General features: G+C 34.8%; 1 protein-coding gene across 1 annotated transcript in view; it reads left to right on the top strand.

Moving 5' to 3' along the window:
* Positions 1-18038, top strand: part of AHI1 (Abelson helper integration site 1) — an 88106-nt gene that overhangs the window by 7579 nt on the left and 62489 nt on the right. Inside the window, exons 4-15 of the mRNA XM_062488978.1 lie at positions 2988-3595; positions 4161-4321; positions 4622-4835; positions 5743-5932; positions 7434-7529; positions 8997-9182; positions 10169-10309; positions 11320-11452; positions 12451-12574; positions 14716-14945; positions 15974-16077; positions 16806-16924. Coding sequence (XP_062344962.1) covers positions 2988-3595; positions 4161-4321; positions 4622-4835; positions 5743-5932; positions 7434-7529; positions 8997-9182; positions 10169-10309; positions 11320-11452; positions 12451-12574; positions 14716-14945; positions 15974-16077; positions 16806-16924 — 2306 coding nt within the window. The remainder of the gene's footprint in view (positions 1-2987; positions 3596-4160; positions 4322-4621; positions 4836-5742; positions 5933-7433; positions 7530-8996; positions 9183-10168; positions 10310-11319; positions 11453-12450; positions 12575-14715; positions 14946-15973; positions 16078-16805; positions 16925-18038) is intronic.

Below are 18038 nucleotides of genomic sequence, written 5' to 3'. Positions count from 1 at the left end.
GTTGAGATTTCCACTGGATTTTACCCCTTTGTTTCTTGTGCATAAAATAGGATAACCGATAACAGTTGACTGTATAATTGATCCACACATTTTCTCAGTGTTTTCTGTTAGAATTTGGTGAGAATATCCCAAGCCAATCATCTTATCTGTAAATTAAAGTTCTTCTAGCTTTGAATGTCTATATTTTATAGCCTTATACAAGCAGTGGCAGTAAAATTGGTTTCCTAGTACATTAAGATTTTCTTAAACATCCCACCCAACAAGCCATCATCACAAGTACATGCATTAGCAATTCAACTGTAGGTTAATGGTCTTTTACAACCAGTACATATCAGCACTTCAGTTGGCTGGCACTGTCCATCCCTAAGTTTCCAAGGTGTACCTGTATTATTATGGGCAGAAATTCAGATACCTCTGTAAATCAGGTTACACAAGTTTCCAAATAACCATGACAAACTCACTCTGTACCTTGCCAGCTTCCACTCATGCGTATTTGTGAGGTCCTTTTGAAAAGGTGTGAGATTATTAGGCGTTGTCCCTTCTATCTGCTCTGGGGCAGGAATGGCTGTGATGTGACCTGTGATTGACTAATTGTGGTGTGAGCCTTGAGTGTCAGCCTACTGTGTGCACCTTGGCTGGTATCCATCCCCTGCTATTCTCAAGCCAGTAGTGCAAGCAAGGCTGTTTTCAGGGGGGAGTTGCTTCCTCTGCCCCAGTATACTTTGGCCACAGAGCTGTTTTGAAACAAAGCCTTCTTATTTGTTCCATATTTTAAGCTGATAAATTCAGTTTTGGGTCAGCAGTCAGACAGGCCTGTCTTACTGAGCTACTTTTCCAGCCTGACTCCTTTCTCTAATTCAGTTCAGTGTTTATGTATTGATGATTGCTCTTAGTTGACATCTCTCACTCCTGTGTTTCAGAGAATCTCTACCAGTATTCCCACCTCTGCCAGAATCCTAACCTGAAGGTTTTTATGAACCTCTTGGCTTTTACTTCGTTGTTTTGTAACTTTGCATCTTTCCTCTCTGTTTAATTGTCATGTAATTACAGCATGTGGGAAAGGTGGCCTGAATTGATAACATACAGGCTATTTATCTGAGGAATTTATGTTTGAACTGCTGATGTAGCTTTGTGCTGCCTGTAGTATCTATTAATGTTCCTGAAATTTGCTGTAATGTAAGATTGTGATTTGTTTTCACAATAAGGAAATGGCCTCAAGTTGTACCAGAGGAAGGAAGTTTAGACATTAGGAAAAACTTTTCCATTGAAAGGATAGTCAGACATTGGCTGCCCAAGGAAATGGTGGAGTTACCATCCCTAGAACCATTCAAAAGGCCTGGGGATATGGTTTAGTGGTGCTGGGTTAATGGTTGGACTTGATGATTTTAGAGGTCTTTTCCAACCTGAGTGATACTATGAATCTGTGTTTTTTTGTTTGTAGGCGATAATAAATAACAAGCTCTAGTAAGTATTTCAAGCCAGTTTTTACATCAGGTAGATTCCTTTAAGGAGATTATTCTTGAATATCAGAGTTACTTTAGAAACTCTTGACCACGTCATAGATGAGGGCTTTTTGTTCAGGATTTCTAAAATAATTCTACTACTTGCACTTAGTGGATTGATGTTTTATTGAAGTCAAAAATCAGCATGACCTTAGTTATTGGCCGCTGTGGGTTTTAATCTTCATTTCTCATACTCTGCAGTTAAAATTATTCAAGAAATAAAGATAAGGAAGTGAACAATCGGTTAGGAACATTATTTTGTTTGGGGTTTTTTTTTTTTAGTTTATACAAAGCTTGCTGTTTAATTATTTTTTTATTTTCCTTACCCTGTTCTGTATTTCAAGTTATTTATATGAAATTTTCCACATCTTCTTGAATCATTGGCTTACAAATAAATGTGATGTTAGTGGTTTCTTTATGCAAGTATAAGATGAAAATGCAAGGACAATTTTTTCATATTTATTACGCTTATTGTCCCTTTTTACAAATGTTTGAGACAAACATGATTCTATAACTGGGAGATATATCCTGACTAGAAGGGAGCAATGTGAATGTTTATTGAGGAAGAAGGTCTTGGCAAATAAAACTTTGTGGGCAGATATGTATATTTTCTCCAAACTTTTTAATTTGCTTTTGCTGTGCTTTAAAGCCCTTTCTAATGTTTCATGTTGAGGCTCTAAGAGAGTTTTCTGTAAGACAACAGTGTAAATGAACCCTAGTGACTATAGAAGCTACATCAGGGAACAGAGATCTCTGTGTTGACCTTAGAGAATTAGACCTCACTTTCTTGCTGTGTTCTTTGGCATTATCATAGAACCGTAGTTCGGATGGAAATGAACTTTAAAGGTGATCTAAGCCAAGTGATGAACTAGATCAGGATGCTCAGAGCCCCTTACACCCTGACCTTGGACATATCCAAGGAGGCAGGGAAGTGGCATTATAACCTTTAGTAACCAGAAATAGAAACTTGAAGGAGAGAGGAAAGTTTACAATGTGTTTCCTATAAAACCATCAAGAAGTGCTTAAACAAATGCATTAGCTGAAATTTAGCTGGGACAAGCAGCTTTCAGTATAAGAGACTACCAACAACTGAGCCTGAAATATGTCTCTAATGTGGATTTTCAGTGGAAGACGGGGGTTTTGTGATGCACGAAGTCTTCCCATCCTCCACAGTGTAAAACAGTGGCATCTCTATATGGAGTAAGCTTGTTGTTTTCCTTTTTTTACTGGATATATGTAGAAGTCATATGAAAACATAGTGTAACATTGAGGATGAGGTACCTAAATGCCAAATGTTTTTTTTTCAGTGTGAGTTTTCTGTTGACTTTCAATCTGTCCCTTGCCAGATTGAAACAACAAAATAACTAATTCTTTGATTTGACTTTTCTTTGAATAATGTTGCTGAAGGAATAATATGAAGTGCAGTGTTTATCCTTGGAACATAATTTTTAGTACAAATGTGTTTTATGTTCTTTTCATTTATAGCTTGGTACCTTTAGAAGTAATATTGATCTATCTAAGGAAAGTGTGAATGATGAAGCAATTATAAACAACACATATTATCCTGAAGAAGAGAGCCCAAGATTTACAAAAAATAAATTGAGAGAGAAAGCGTCAATTGCAAAGAAAATAAACAATGATGTTGTTAGTGGAGAAGAGAATGAGCAGCCAAAGTCAAACAGGAAGAAAAAGAAATCACTGTTACAAGAACAATTTAATGAGGAGGAAGATTTATATGAAGGTAAATTGGGGAGTTTTGAAGGAAAGACTAATGATTTTCCAAAGAAGAAAACAAAAAGTAAATCACAAACAGATGTATCTCATCAAGATGGTGATAGAAAGATCAAAAATTCCTTGACTGAAGTGAGAAATGTAACTGAATTAGAAGAGGAAGAGCAGCTAATTCAAGCCTATCAGCTGCATGTGGCTGAGGAAGAGGCAAATGCAATTAAAAAGAAAATGAGAAAGAAACTTAAAGAACAGATGGACTCTACCGCCACTGTTCAAAGGCATGAAGTTGCACTGAATAATGAAGTGGGCAAAAAGAAGAAAAAGAAGAAAGAGCAAGCAGTTTTAAGTGAAGCTGAAACAAGGTAACATGACAAACTGTACATGGTGTGTCTGTGAATCTTAAACAAAATGTTTCATTTTAAATAGGCAGCAGCTTTCTGGTAAATTGTTCATATTTTCTAAGTGATTCACTGGATGATTCTGTTATGAAAAAAAATAATACTAAATCCTTTCTCAAAAGGCTGTCATGATTAATATTTAGCTCATGGATTCTTTTTAACTTTTTAAAAATATTCTTCATTGCTATTTGATGTTTGTTTACAGTAGAACTCAACTCTTAATTAACTTAAGGTAGTTTTGTGCATGATTTTTATTTTTTTAAGTGATAAGAGATGGTCCTGGTCCAGCAAGAGAGTATTTGTTTAACTCTTCACATAGATGGTTCTGCAGTTTTCTGGAAATTAGGGGGGAAGGAAAGGGGGAGAGCACTGATAAAGGCAAGACACTGATGGGGCTGGGGGCTGTTGTGTTGTCAAGTTACACAGATGATGAGTTGCTGAATTTCAAGTGGATTAATAATGGCAATGAGTAGTTGTATCAATATGTGCAGTGGACTGCAGTTGCTGACAGTGATCCATTACCTTGCAGTGCAATGTCCCTTTCTGAGCTGCAGCATCATCATCCAGAAGAAGGTGGCAGTGAAAGTCAGTCGCCTGAAAGACTATTTACATCAGAAAGACAGAAACTGAAGGAAAGGATGGATAAACAGAAACCTAAAGCCAAGAAGGTTAAGAAGAAAACCAGAAAAGGTCTGCCAACAAAATGTTATAATACTGTGCTACTTTCCTGCGCTTTTTTTTTGTGCTGCTACAGAAATATTTATCCATAGAAGTAACACGGAAGTGATTGAGCTGTTTGAGTTACTTATATTTATTAAGTTACTCAATTGTACCTTTGTTCTTCCAATTCTGAGGCTTATTTGTGAGGATGTTTATTTGATAAATCAATCTAAAATCTTGAAAATTCTTTTACTGTAAGTAGTTTTGAGTTGAGACAGAAGTTACTGTGTTCCACTAGTGACAGTTTGTTTACTTTGCTCCAATTTCTAGAAGAAACCATGGAAGTTGCTGGAGAAAATGATGAGGAAATGAAGAATTCAGGAATTTCAACTCAGTCTCAATCTGGTTTTGGCGATGATCTTGTTTTGGGAGTTTATATCCATCGATCGGATCGACTTAAAATTGATCACTTGGTATCTCATCCTGTGGTTAAAATCCATATTGTTGATCAGAGAAGTGGCTTATATGTGAAGAAGGATTATAGGTGACTTTTAATAAACTGTTTCTATTATCTCTGATTAGTATAAATAGGTATACTCATGCTTACAAAGTTAAATATGCATATTAAAACAATGGGGTATTTTAAGGTTGTGTAGTTGTTCACTAGTTTCTGCGCTTATGATAATAGGTATATACATATGTGCAATAAACAAGGGTGATATTTTTCTTTTCCTTTTGGCACTTGTAAGTGCTTTGCACTGTTGTATTGCTCCTGAGGCTCCCCAGGGCGGTGATCACAGTACCAAGCCTGGCAGAGTTTAAGAAGTGTGTGTCCAATGCTCTCAGGCACGTGTTGTGACTCCTGGGGATGATGCTGTTCAGGGCCAGGAGTTGGACTTGATGATCCTTGTGGGTCCCTTACAACTCAGCATATTTTGTCAATCTGTGATATTTCCAACACAATTCATTCTGTATTCTTCCCAGAGGCAAAATTTCTTAAGTGTCAAAAATACAGAAAAGCCAAGAGCATGTAAGCAAAATTCTTGTAGTATAAATAGTGTATGCCTTTTATAATAAGAACTTTTAAAATCCTTAAATTAAGTTTAGTTCTTTATATTTCTAATTTCTTCAGTTGCTTGTTTCCACTGTCATCCATAATTTTCCTGAAACCAAATTTTAATGAGGCTTAAGCAATAGATTCCACTATGATCATTATGCATTAATTTGCTAACAGTAACTTAATTGTAAGGATTTTCAACTTCAGCTTGTAGTTTTTGTATATACATTGCAAATTGTCTTAAACTTCTGTTGGGTTTAGAATTTTTTTTTTTTTAATTGGACAAGCAGTATCTTACATGTTTCCTGGCTTTCAGTAATTGAAAATATTGTTTTGTTCAAGGTTGTTTTTTAAATGCTCTAACAATTATAATTCTTTGGAAATCTTCAAACAGCAAGAAGGAAGATTCATCTTGTGAACAAGAAGAAATAGAGCACATTCTTCCTAGAATGACACAACCATGTGACTTTAGAAAGTCTAAATCAACAATTCCAGAGTGGGAAGAGCAAGTAATATTTAATGAGTGTTTTACTTATTTTATTCAAAACACTGAGGAAAACCCTCAGGTTATCCTGTTTTTTGAGGTAAGATGAAATATTTTGCATCCGATTTATGCACATTCTGTTTTTTGGTTTGTTTCTTCAACAGTATATATTTCACTGAATCAGGTGCTTTATTTCAGTTAAATTGGGTTAATAGCATAGCTTTAAGGTACAAAGTCAAGTGGAGATACCAAAAATTGGGTTTTTTTTAAATAGGAAATGATCCTGTTTTGATAGTAACAAGGAGTATGGGGCTTTCTTATAAAATCAGCTCTCAAATTTCTGGGAAAGGCTGTTAAGATATAGTGGATATCGCTATTTTGACATTCTTGAAATCTAAAAAAAGGTTTATGTACAAGAAACTCAAAGGTAGAATTTCTCTGTATATAGCAGCACCTCACTGTACCAGTGAGCAAACACTTATATTGTTTCCATTAACATTTTATACATCTACCTCTCCTGTCCTCCATAAAGTAACTATTAATTTGTCCTCCAATACAATTATGTTTAAGGGAAAAATCTTGGGTTATATATTCAATGTAATTTTTATGTCAGGCATTTCAATATTTGTACAGAGAGGTTCTGTAGAATTAACACAAAAATGGAAACCCGGTACAATAAATATTTTTCGTTACCTGTTTTTTTTTTTCCTATTTCAAATAGATTGAATATAAATTATTGCCATATAGTTTCTTAATATTTTGTGAAGCTTGTAAATGAACATATTTATAAAATTAAACATCCATAATTGTTTAACACAAAACTAATTACATTTCTATGTAAAAATTCTTTATGGAAATAATGTTGGAACCTCTGATGTATGATTGCTCTGAAAAAATGCTGTTTGACTTCAGTGTGGTTTATGAAATGCAAGTTTGAAAAAAGTATTATTCTAAGGGGTGTTTTTTATACCAGGTAAACTTCCAGGAGTAGTGAAATTTGGGAAAATTCAGGTCCCTGACAGAAAAGTGGAAACTCACAGGCATCCCTGGAAGTGTTCAAGGCCAGGTTGGATGGTGCTTTGAGCAGCTTGATGTAGTGAAAGATGTGCAAGCCCATGGCTCAGAACTCTCTGATCTTTGAAGGTTCTTTCCAGCCCAGAGTGTTCTATGACTGATTTGATGACAAAACTGATAAAGCTAGGAAAGAAAAACTAACTGTTTTACTACCATTTTCCATCTAGATTAATATGCAGCCGGTTTTAGCTGTCAGATTTGTGATCTAAATGATTTCTGAATCATTAAGAAAATTACACTTTTTTTTTCTCCTTTATTGAGATCTAAGGGGAGCAAGAATAAATTTTTTAAGACTAGACTTCTGTTCTTTTTTAATGGAAGTAATAAATAGTCATCAGATAAATGCATAAGGACCTGTTATTTCTAGTTTCATATTTGTGTGGAAGAAACACTGGTTTTGTAATATCTTAAAATTTAAATCTGTTTAATTTAGTGAACTAACCAAGCATATTTTCAGCAGTATTTTTTAATTGCCGTGAAGTATACATTCATTAGAAATACATCTATATTCCTGCTGATACTTCTAGGTCCTTGATTCTCCAAGTGTGCATGAACTGAGAGCCAGCTCTGATGTAAAAATTCAGGAAGGTCATTACCGAAAAATTTGTTGGGCATTTCTAAAGGTACTGTAAATATTTAAACGAAGAAACAAAATTCATAAATCCTTTTATCTGGAAATCTCTAACTGTACTAGGTAGGAAAGCATTTTAAAATATTTTCAGCATCAGAGATGGAAAAAAAACCACTTTGTTTGCTTGGCTGTTCTCTCCTTTTCCTCTTCTTCCACTCTATGAAATCAACACAGTAACAGGCTTGACATTAAAGAATGTGTTTTTCAAGAAAGTATAGAATGTGTAAGATTATTTTGTTTGTTTGTTGATAAAATAGAGAAGGTTGTTTTGCATTTATGTGATTGTGAAGAAAATGACAAATCCACTAATTTCTGTACCTCAGCTGTTCTGTATTCTAATGGCATTTTCAGTTGTCCAGTTTTTGAAAAGACTCCCTAACTTAATTATAGAATGCTTCTCATTTTCAGTTGCAGAGTTTGAAATGCTGTGGCAGTTGAGATATAAATGTGCCAAATGTGAGATACCGGTAATTTAGCCAGCACATATGTACCTTTCTACCCTTTTAAGAGAGACTTGAATGTGTGAATTAGTTCTTTGAGAGCTGACAAACTTCAATTTCCCTGAGGATTGTTTATTTACACCTGTGCCTGTGTGTAATAGGAATTGACAATCATTGAGCAGTCCACAACATAGAGGAAATGTGAGGGATACAGGAGAAGACAATGGACTGCCAGTACAGGTGAAGGGATGGGGGCCTTCACAGCAATTAAACTCAGAGATTGTTCTGAGCTCCGCCCAAGATAAATCTCCTGGAATCAGGGCTCTGCTCTCCCTTGTCTGTTAGCAGAGCTTGTAGGAACTGTGCATCCAGGCATTCAGTACAGCCTACTCCTGAACAGAGAGAAGAAAGAATTTTCAGCTCATAAATATGAATAAAATTGTTGCCCATCCTTCATTCTTACTGCATCTGCCTGCATTATCCTTTCATCTTTATCAGTCAAAGCAGAAGTATCCCCATTCAACACTGATCAGTGTTAATGGCAGTAGGTACTTCTGTTATTCCTCACTTCAGTAGAGAGGACTCTGTCTCCTCTGAAGTTGGAGAGGTTACTACATGGCTGTAACTCCTGCTCTGACCCAAAGCCTTACCAATGCCCTTCATGGCAGCATTCAGAGAGGACAGATTTGGAAGAAGCTCTTTGTGGATTGGCAGTCCTTTGAGATTTGGTTGATTTTAGCAAGTAGTAGTTTACAAAGAAAAGAGGTACAGCAGAGGTCTTCCCATTTCCATACTGCTGTGAAGTGTCTTTTGAAACTAGGCTGCCATTTAATATTTAATCTTCTTGATTTGGTCCTGGGGGGATTAAATACATACTTAGTTCACTGTCACTTTTAGAGTTAGTTATATATAGAGTTAGAGGAAGTGGCTTTCAAAAACTTATACTGTTAGTTAAGATATTAGAAATTATCAATTACTATTGTGCTCATCTTTCTTCCTCTTTTTAATCACCCTTCCAGCTTGTAGGTGCAAATGGAGTTCTAAACGTTGGTGGTAAACTTCGTCTGCAATTATATTACCCACCTTTAAGGACCAAGTCACATTCAAATGTTGTTGAGGTTTATGACTGGTGGGCGAAATGTCCTAGAAATCGTTACCCATCAACTTTATACGTAACTGTAAACGGCCTAAAGCTACCAGATCATGTAAGTTAAATACATAATGTATGAATATATTTGCAAATATGCAGACTTTTCTGTTGGAACTAGTACCTAGATAGAGCAGGTGAGTCTGTTTGTATGCGTGTATATAAAAGCTGTGCTTACATGCAGTATATAAACTATGTAATAAGAATGTTTCATCTCAAGATAGGTGTTTGAAACTCAGCCCTTCATAGGTATAGTTTGAAATAGGCATACTTTTCTAACTACAACTTCGAATATTTTATCACTGCCAGTCAGAAAACTTTCAGAGTACTTTCTTGAAGAATAATGTTCCTTCTTATTAGCAGAAATGCCATTTTTAAAGTCACTGAACTCACCAAGGTGTAAAGATTCTTTGAGAAAAGATGCAAGTTACTTAACTTTGCTTCCCTGCACCCTCTAGCTGTATTGATCTGTTTTTGTTTTTTCTGCCAAAAAAATGAAATTAAATGAAAGCTGCTTTAAAAATATGCTTACACTGGTATGTGCTGAAATGGGCATTCAAGATAAATATGGCATTTTCTTTTCTCCGATGGAAGTACAATATTTTTCTATTATATAATTTCCCATTTGTATTTAGACCTGTAATAATACTTCCTTCTGCTCAGTTTTGTACTATGAAGGGTGGTCTGTGGCAGCCTAATGAGATGTGCACCTTCTCCTTGGTACAGTACAGTACAATAGTGGAGTAATTCTAATTTTCACTGACCATGGTAGTTACTAAAAATAGGAGATTGTCGATTATTTGAAAAAATTGTGATGCCATTTGATTGACACAACTTTGGAAGCTTGGATTACTTTCTGACTTCCCAGTCACTTTAAATGACATGTTGCAATGCCGTTTTCATGTATTCAACTTTTCCAGTCTATATGTTCCACATATAAAAATGCAAGACATTTAAATTAAAAGTACCTTTTAACCTTTTTAGGAATTACACTGTTCACTTTAAAAATATTTTTCCCTGATACTTAATTTTGTTTGCCTTAAGGTTGGTCCTTCTTTTCACTCTATGGCAGCTGTTCAACAGGAACAAAGTAATACAGCACTGTCAGAGCTCCAGAGAGAAGGATGTGAACCTTCTTTAGAGGAGAAAAAGGAGCCATTTAAATGGTCAAGATTACCTGGACAGGTGAAGCATTTTTCTTAGAATTTTAAATGAAAGTAATTTAAATATTTATTATATTTTTATAAGTATTATGAAGCAAGTAATTAATTAAAATAATTAACCAAGATATTAAACAAAACAGTAGAAACTCTCATAGATAGTAGAGCAGGCTTAACCTTAGAAAATATGGGTGATTGAACCACTTTTTCACCCGAACTGCCAGGTATTTTTATCTGCAGAATTCTCTAAGAATTTGAAAGAGTAGGGTTGTTTGAGTAATGGAAGTAAGACAGGAAGCCAGTTCTCAGATTTCAGCTTGATTAGAAATACATTTTCTTGACTTTTCTTTTTGTTTGTTGAAGACATTTTTAAACTATGACAGAAAGAACTTACATTGAAGAACCAGATAGCTGCTGTGGATATTGCCCTTCACCTTAAACTTAGAATTTAGTTTTGGAGAAAAAGCCATTGGGTTCAAAAGAGGTAATATGTTGGGAGAAAGAAAAGTGGTCTGTCTAAAATACGGATTCAGTTTTTGGAGATGTTTCATCTCTGTTTCTGTCTTTAAAAATCAGATGTTTAAATATAGATGAGGAATGGTAAAATGATTTGGCGGGAGACCAAAGATTGAGTGCCTGTGGTTGGGTTTCTGAGTTCACACTGCAGTCATTAGGTTAATAAAAGTTGTGCTTAGACTCCTTAAACAAGCTTGACTTACAGTCTAACTCCACAGGTTACATCATTGATGGTAGGCATTTTAACGCATTTCTTAAGATTAAGGAATTTATTTCATTTTAATATTTTTAGGTTTTTTTTAAACTTACTAATTGTTTGTAATAATGGGGCAGAAAGAACTAGACATTCGTGGTGCCTAGGTTGTGCTGCAAAACTCTCTGTTTATAATACATTGAATTTTACCTTGGAATGCCATTAAGATTTTACTAGCCTTTTAGATCTTCCATGTGTCAGGAGCTAAGAGTGTATTCCACACACTGGATAGTTAATATTCCTACAATTGTTCCCTGAAAAGCCAGGCTTGCCGCATTCCCAACAAGCACCTGTTTTCCCTGCGAGGTGGAGATATGGGCTGCTTCTGTATCCGCTTCTCTCATGATGGGAGAATGCTGGCAGCAGCATGTGCAGGAAGGAATGGCTATCCCATTGCTTGTAAGTTTAAATACATTTTGGCTTTTTGCTTATAATCCATGTATTTGGAAATTGAAGATTGTTGGAAGTTAATTTTTAAATTGTGCTTTTTTTTAGCGTTTCTGGTTTGTAGTTGTGATTAAAAGATTGTTCTGTGCATTAAAGAGCATTGAGGAAAATGCTCTTTCTGTGTTGATAGGGCTGGAACTGGCTTTTCCCACATGGTTCCATATACACAGTTTAATAGCATGAAATGACACCATGTCTGCCCAGAGGCCTAATGGAAATATGAATCAGTTTGCTGAAGGAACATAGTTTTTAATGATAATGTTTTAAGGAAAATAACATCTTAAGCCTCCACCTCACACACTTTTCATGTAAGTTTTTCTCCTAACCTGTCTTGAAAGTTAAATGCTGGAGTGTTACCATCTCCAGACACACTACTAGAAGCTGCTGTCTTCCATGGTCCAGTTCAGTTGAAGTACTGACATTCTTTATAACTCAAAATTTTGACTGCTTCATCACAGTAGCTTCAACTGCATTGTTCTTATACCCTGCATAAAAATTTTGAGATTTAGAGAGAGCAGTATTTTAAGTGTACACAAAGTAAGTGTTTAAATGCAAGGAACAGTAAATCTAGATTCTTTTATTACACAGCCCCAGAAAATTATCTCAGTCTAAAATATTTCTAAGATTGGTCAATTAGTTGTCAAAACTTAAAAATCCCAACATAATCCTGATTGGGTTCTAATACTTTAGTGCAAATAAGGTGCTTCTTAAGGGGTAAGACATTTGTGACATCTGTAAACCACTAGATGGAAGTAGATGCTTGCTGTCTTTTCACGTCTAGCAATTATTTCGTCCTGTTGCCTGAAAATGAGAAGATAAAGAAAATAAGTTGATTTATGCTAGCAGAAAATCAGCCTAAGATTAGACTAAACTTTGGCTCTAGTAGCTACTAGCAGTGTTTTACTGCAAATACTTACAAAACTTTTATTTTTCTATTTATACTTCCCTAGTATATGAAATTCCTTCTGGACAATTCCTGAGAGAATTTTATGGTCACCTTAACATAGTGTATGATCTTTGTTGGTCAAAAGACAATCAATACCTTCTTACTGCTTCTTCTGATGGCACTGTCAGGTCAGTATGATGAAATATTCTAGCAGATAGCATCAGAAGTTGAAAAGAAAGTGATCTGATTCAGTGTTGTACTACCAACTGTGCTATAAGATTTTAATTAAAGATTTGGCTACCGTGTGACTAAAATAATATAAAAATTATGATTGGGTTAATCACACTGTATTTGCTATTTATAATTCAATTCTATTTGAAACCAAAGCTTTTCCAAAAAACTAGTGTCTACAGTGCAGTAAAAAAAACTAAAGGACTTTTTATTTCAAGAAGATGCTGAGACAGTTGTAATATTCTGTTCCTGGAGAAATTGTCATACTATGAATGCAGTATTAAATTTGCAAATTTGAACACTAGGCAGGAAATTGAAAATTTAAGATTCAAATTATGTGTGTAAATTTACCACACTGGATATATGTATGTTGGTAGTATTCTTTTGTTTTTTGACACTTAGTGAAGTAACTCAGCTTAAATTGCTGTAAATTAATTTTAATACTGTTATTTTTTAAATAGAATCCTCTACAGTTAAAGTGTACTTCCCTGCAGTATTTATGTTAAAATATTGATTTGTTCAGATTTAAAAACAAAAACCTTCAAAGCTGTAGATACACATGGAAATATCACTGGGACACTGTATAATTTTATTGTGAGCAACTTCATTGGTTATCATAGAGCTTTTTGGGTTTTTTTGGCCCTCCAGATTCCAGTCTGTTATTTCTGTTATGCAGCTCATTAATGCTACGGGCAGTTGCATAATTGAAATGCCAGAAGAATTGTTAAATGATGTATTGTATATGTGGAACTGCTTTAGGGTTTTTTTGCTTCTTGTATGTAGGCATAAAAAGAGTATGTTGAGAATTCAGCATGTTTGGTTTTTTTTAATTTGGGAGTGGATTAAGAAAGAATTTTTAATATCGAGGTAAATATCAATTTCAGTCATATATGTTGTCTATAAGGAGGTTCCTAAATTCTTGAATTTGTGGCAGCAAGTTAAAACTGCAGTGATCTGCCTCATTATCTGTGTATTATGTGCAGTCACTGTTATTAGTTCCTGTATTTCTGGTGAGTTGCCTTCACCTCCTTAGAAAATCTCAGAACCCCACTGCTTTAAAGTCATTATCAGTTTATTAATTTCTCATACTTATTTCTAGGGTAACATGAACTTACATGTATTCTTTTTTATATAGTGTTCTATGTTATCCTCAAGCCTTCCCAAGGTTTAGTCCCACATTATTAATAAGCAGTAAATTCATTTTTATTTTGTTAGATTGAAACCATTTTAAAAGGTAGGTAAACTCCTTGTGACCTTTCTGCAGCAAATTGCAAATTAATTGGTGAATTCTAAAGGGCTGCAATTTTGTAGTTAAGTCACCTCTGAGTAAGCTTAGAATTCTTCAATAGCCACCAGAAGTGGTTGCCTCACCTGGAGGGATTCCACTAAACAATTCAATAACGTTTGTAGCTGAATACTGTGTGTAATGTGCTGTCCACCATTTAGTGATCCAGGTGCTGTTTTATTCCTTGTGGACTCATCTTTGGGGAATGCTCACTAATAAAATACATACCATCAAATAGAAAACACTAAGAAAAATCTGATCTTACAGTTATGGGTGGCAAATGATAGGAAATAGATTAATAGTAAGAAGGGAATTTATGTGATTTATGAAATCATCCTTGAGATCACGATCACTATGTGGCTGGTAATTACTATTCTAATATTTTCAGAGGTTTTGTTTATATTTAGTAGCCCTAAGTGTTCCTTTATGACTTTTCTTGTTCTAATATTGTTTTAAATGAATGATACCCCAAAAGAGCTTAATTTGGTTTTAACTCCTGAAAGAAAGAAACTAATTAATTCCATGTAATTCTTTGATTATTCTAAAATGAGAAATATATCCATTGAATAAGTAGTCATTCATTTGTTTTGAAAACTGAATACTGTGTAAAGTAGTAAATTTTTCATATTTCTTGTTAGAAAGTAGCATATTAAAGTATTAAATAGAGGTGGAACAAATTACTGGAATAAACAGGTATTGTTAAGTGTTTGCAAGCATTTGCCTCTAGAACCTGTAGCACAAAAAATGGCATCAGTTATACCTGTGTGTGTGACTGCTTTATACAGTAGAAAGTCTAACTTTGTTTCCTTTTAGAATGTGGAAAATAGAATTGAAGGCAGCATCTGCAGTGAGAGTTTTCCCTCATCCTTCATTTGTCTACACTGCCAAGTACCACCCAGTTGCTGACTTGTTGGTTGTGACAGGATGTTACGACTCAGTGATTAGAATCTGGAATGCAAATGTGAAAGAAATCCATGGGCAGCTGCTACAGGAGCTTGATGGCCATAAAAGTTTCATCAACACACTTTGTTTTGATGCAGAAGGTATGTAGTTAATACTGCTTTTACAAATAGTTGTCTTTCCAACTGAAGACCAACTTGAGGGTTACTAGTTTTCTGTACTTCTAAGTCTATTCTTAGGAAGAAACTATTTACTGGAAGAGTGCTGAGACACTGGGACAGGTTGCCCAGAGAGATTGTGGCTGCCCCATCCCTGAAGGTGTTCAAGGTCCTGTTGATCTGGGCTTTGTTCTAGTGGAAGGTGCCCCTCCCCATTTCAGGGATGTCAGAACTAGATGATTTTTAAGGTTCCTTTCAACCCAGATTAATTTATGACTCTTTAATAAAGAAAATGAGGCAGTAGTAATTAGATTGTGCAAATGTTAGCACTAAATTGAAGATGTGGGAAGATGATGAACTTTTCAGTATTGACAGAGAATAGGAAACATGGAGGGAAAAGGACAGAGGTTTGGCCATTGTGTGTCATGTTAACTGGTAGGTTAGCAGCTGAAAGTAAATGTTTTACCGGTATGAACTAGTGGAGGAGGTGTTGAAAATGGGTGAAAATGAAAGTTTGACTTTGTCTAGTATTTGTTACATAATTAATAGGTAGTTCACTTTAGTCTCTTGAGTAGGTACTGCAAAGAGGAAACCTGTATTTTTATAAAGAATAAATACTTGTGCTTGAAGACCAAGTGTTGGAAAACACTATTTTTTCTAGTTCAAGGTTGTCTTAGTGAATGTATAAGTAAGCATTGAGCTACCATGTGAAGCTCATTGAGCTATAAATGCTCACTTTTTGCTGATTTTAAAATATGAATAAAAATGAAAAAAAAATTGAAAATACGTTCTGCACCTCAGTATTTAATGTATATGCTACATCCAGATTTATGGTATCAGCTTATGTCATGCAATAGGAGCAAAATGCATTTGCAATGAGTATATTATAGCAGAAGAGATGGAAGAATTGGTATTTGCCTATTCAGAAAGATGATAGAACTAAAGGTTGTTTTCTTGTTTTCTGTGTTATTGTTTTGTGGGTAGTATTTTATTTATGAAACATTGTTTCTCAGGACACCACATGTTCTCAGGAGATAGTTCAGGACTGATAATAGTTTGGGATACACCTGTCAAAGGAAGTTCTCCACACCTTTTTCAACACTGGAAGATCAATAAGGTAAACTGGTTTCTTAAACTAGCGTTGTAATTTTTATGTGAACTGTTCTAAATCTAGTAATCTGATTAGAATTAAATTTTTTAAATACATTTCCTTTTATTTATCTGCAGGGGTGTGTTTTCTTTAAAAATTGGTGTAGAAGAACTTATACAACATGCAGTGATTCACTGACTTAATATTTTTTAAAATGTTTTGCAACTTAATTGGGTTGGGCTGGAACAAGCTCCTAAGGGAAGTGATCACACCACCAAGCCTGAGAAAATTCAAGAAGTATTTGGACTTTCAAGGCACATTGTGATTCTTGGTGCTGTCCTGTGTAGGGTCAGGAGCTGGTCTTCGATGTTCATAGTGGGGCCCTTGCAACTAATTCTAGGATTCTGTAATTTCTTTTTCTATATAATACATGAAAATGCTTGAGGTTTGGTAGCACTGTTTTAACAGGTAAATGCTTTGTTCTCTAGAGACAAAAAATAAAATAGACCACAGTCTTTAAAAAACACTTCTGTTTGTACCTTAGAGCCCTAATATTCATAATCTGCCTCATGGTTTTAAAAAGTTGATGTCTAGGATGTAATGCCTTAATATAGGAACAAAGTTTTTCCTTAACCAAATAAAATTAATTGAGCAGAAAAAGAGTAATGTAAGAGAAAAATTGGCAGTAATGTGTAAAAGCATGTGTTTTAAAACACAAATTTATATAATTCTCTTTATTTTCCATCCTTCTGTAGGAAATAAAAGAAAATGATATTAAAGGAACACCAATAAATCATTTGGAAGTGCATCCGAATGGAAGGCATTTATTAATCCATGCCAAAGACAGTACCCTGAGAATTATGGATCTCAGAATGTTAGTATTTTTGGTGATAAATGTGTATTTTCTTTATGCTTTAAAATTTACATGGGGAAATAAAATACCATAAAGGTATTAGTTGTGTAGCTGGGGAGAAAAAAAGATGTCCTAACAATTAAGGATAGAAATGTTAGGGTTAAGAAATTATTTCAAAACACTGCTGTATTACAGACCTTTTGCGTGGTATTGAGTAAGTATTTTAGAGTAGAATATCTAAGAATTGCTAGATACTTGAGAGCCTGAAGTGGCATGAAGAAGACAATGTTAGTCTTCTAAAGATTGAAATCCTTTTTAAAGTGCAAGCTGGGCATGAAAAGAACTTGGAAGTGGTAACATTTCTGTGTTAGTTTTGCATTTTTAAGTCTCTGGAAAGGATATTTTGATGATGAAATGGAAGATGATTGTCATTATAGATACTAAAAAGTGCAATGATGTACATGTCATGGTTTATAGAGCAGGCTGTAGGATAGTTTTGCAGTTTTTGATGATTTTCTCATTCTTACTTGGTATATAAACATGATCTTTTAAGGACAAACAAAAATAAAAAGCTATGAGATTATAGACTCACTTGAGTTTGATGTCAGAGAATGACCAGCTCAACCCAATGATCAAACCACAACAGCATGCTACTCAGAACTTTATACAATTGGATTTTTAATATCTGGAAGGTTCTGTGAGCCACGTGTTCATTCACCCTCAAAGTAAAAGACTTTTTTCTTATTTTTAAAACAGAATTAGCTGTATTTCAATTTATTTCCATTCCCTCTTCTCCTTTCATTGTGTGGGAGTGCGCAGAGTCTCTCACCAATCACTTACATATGTTGATAAGATGCACTTGAACATTCTGTTCTGGAAAGTCGCATTAAAGATATGAACAACTTTACTAAAATGTTTCGTACTTAATTTCATAGGTTTCTTTCTGCCCCTCACCACACAGAATATCCCTGGAGGTATTTAAAAGATGTGTAGATGTGGCCCTTAGGTACATGGCTTAGTAGTGGATGGGACAGTGCTATGCTAACAGTTGGACTTCATGATCTTGAAAGTCTTTTCCAAGCAATTTTGTTATTGTACTGGACTGAATGTTTGAACGAGCTGAGGTATCCACTGT

The sequence above is a fragment of the Cinclus cinclus genome, chromosome 3 (assembly GCF_963662255.1).
Source record: "Cinclus cinclus chromosome 3, bCinCin1.1, whole genome shotgun sequence".
NCBI lineage: Eukaryota > Metazoa > Chordata > Aves > Passeriformes > Cinclidae > Cinclus > Cinclus cinclus.
This window is presented reverse-complemented; position numbering and strand designations above follow the sequence as displayed.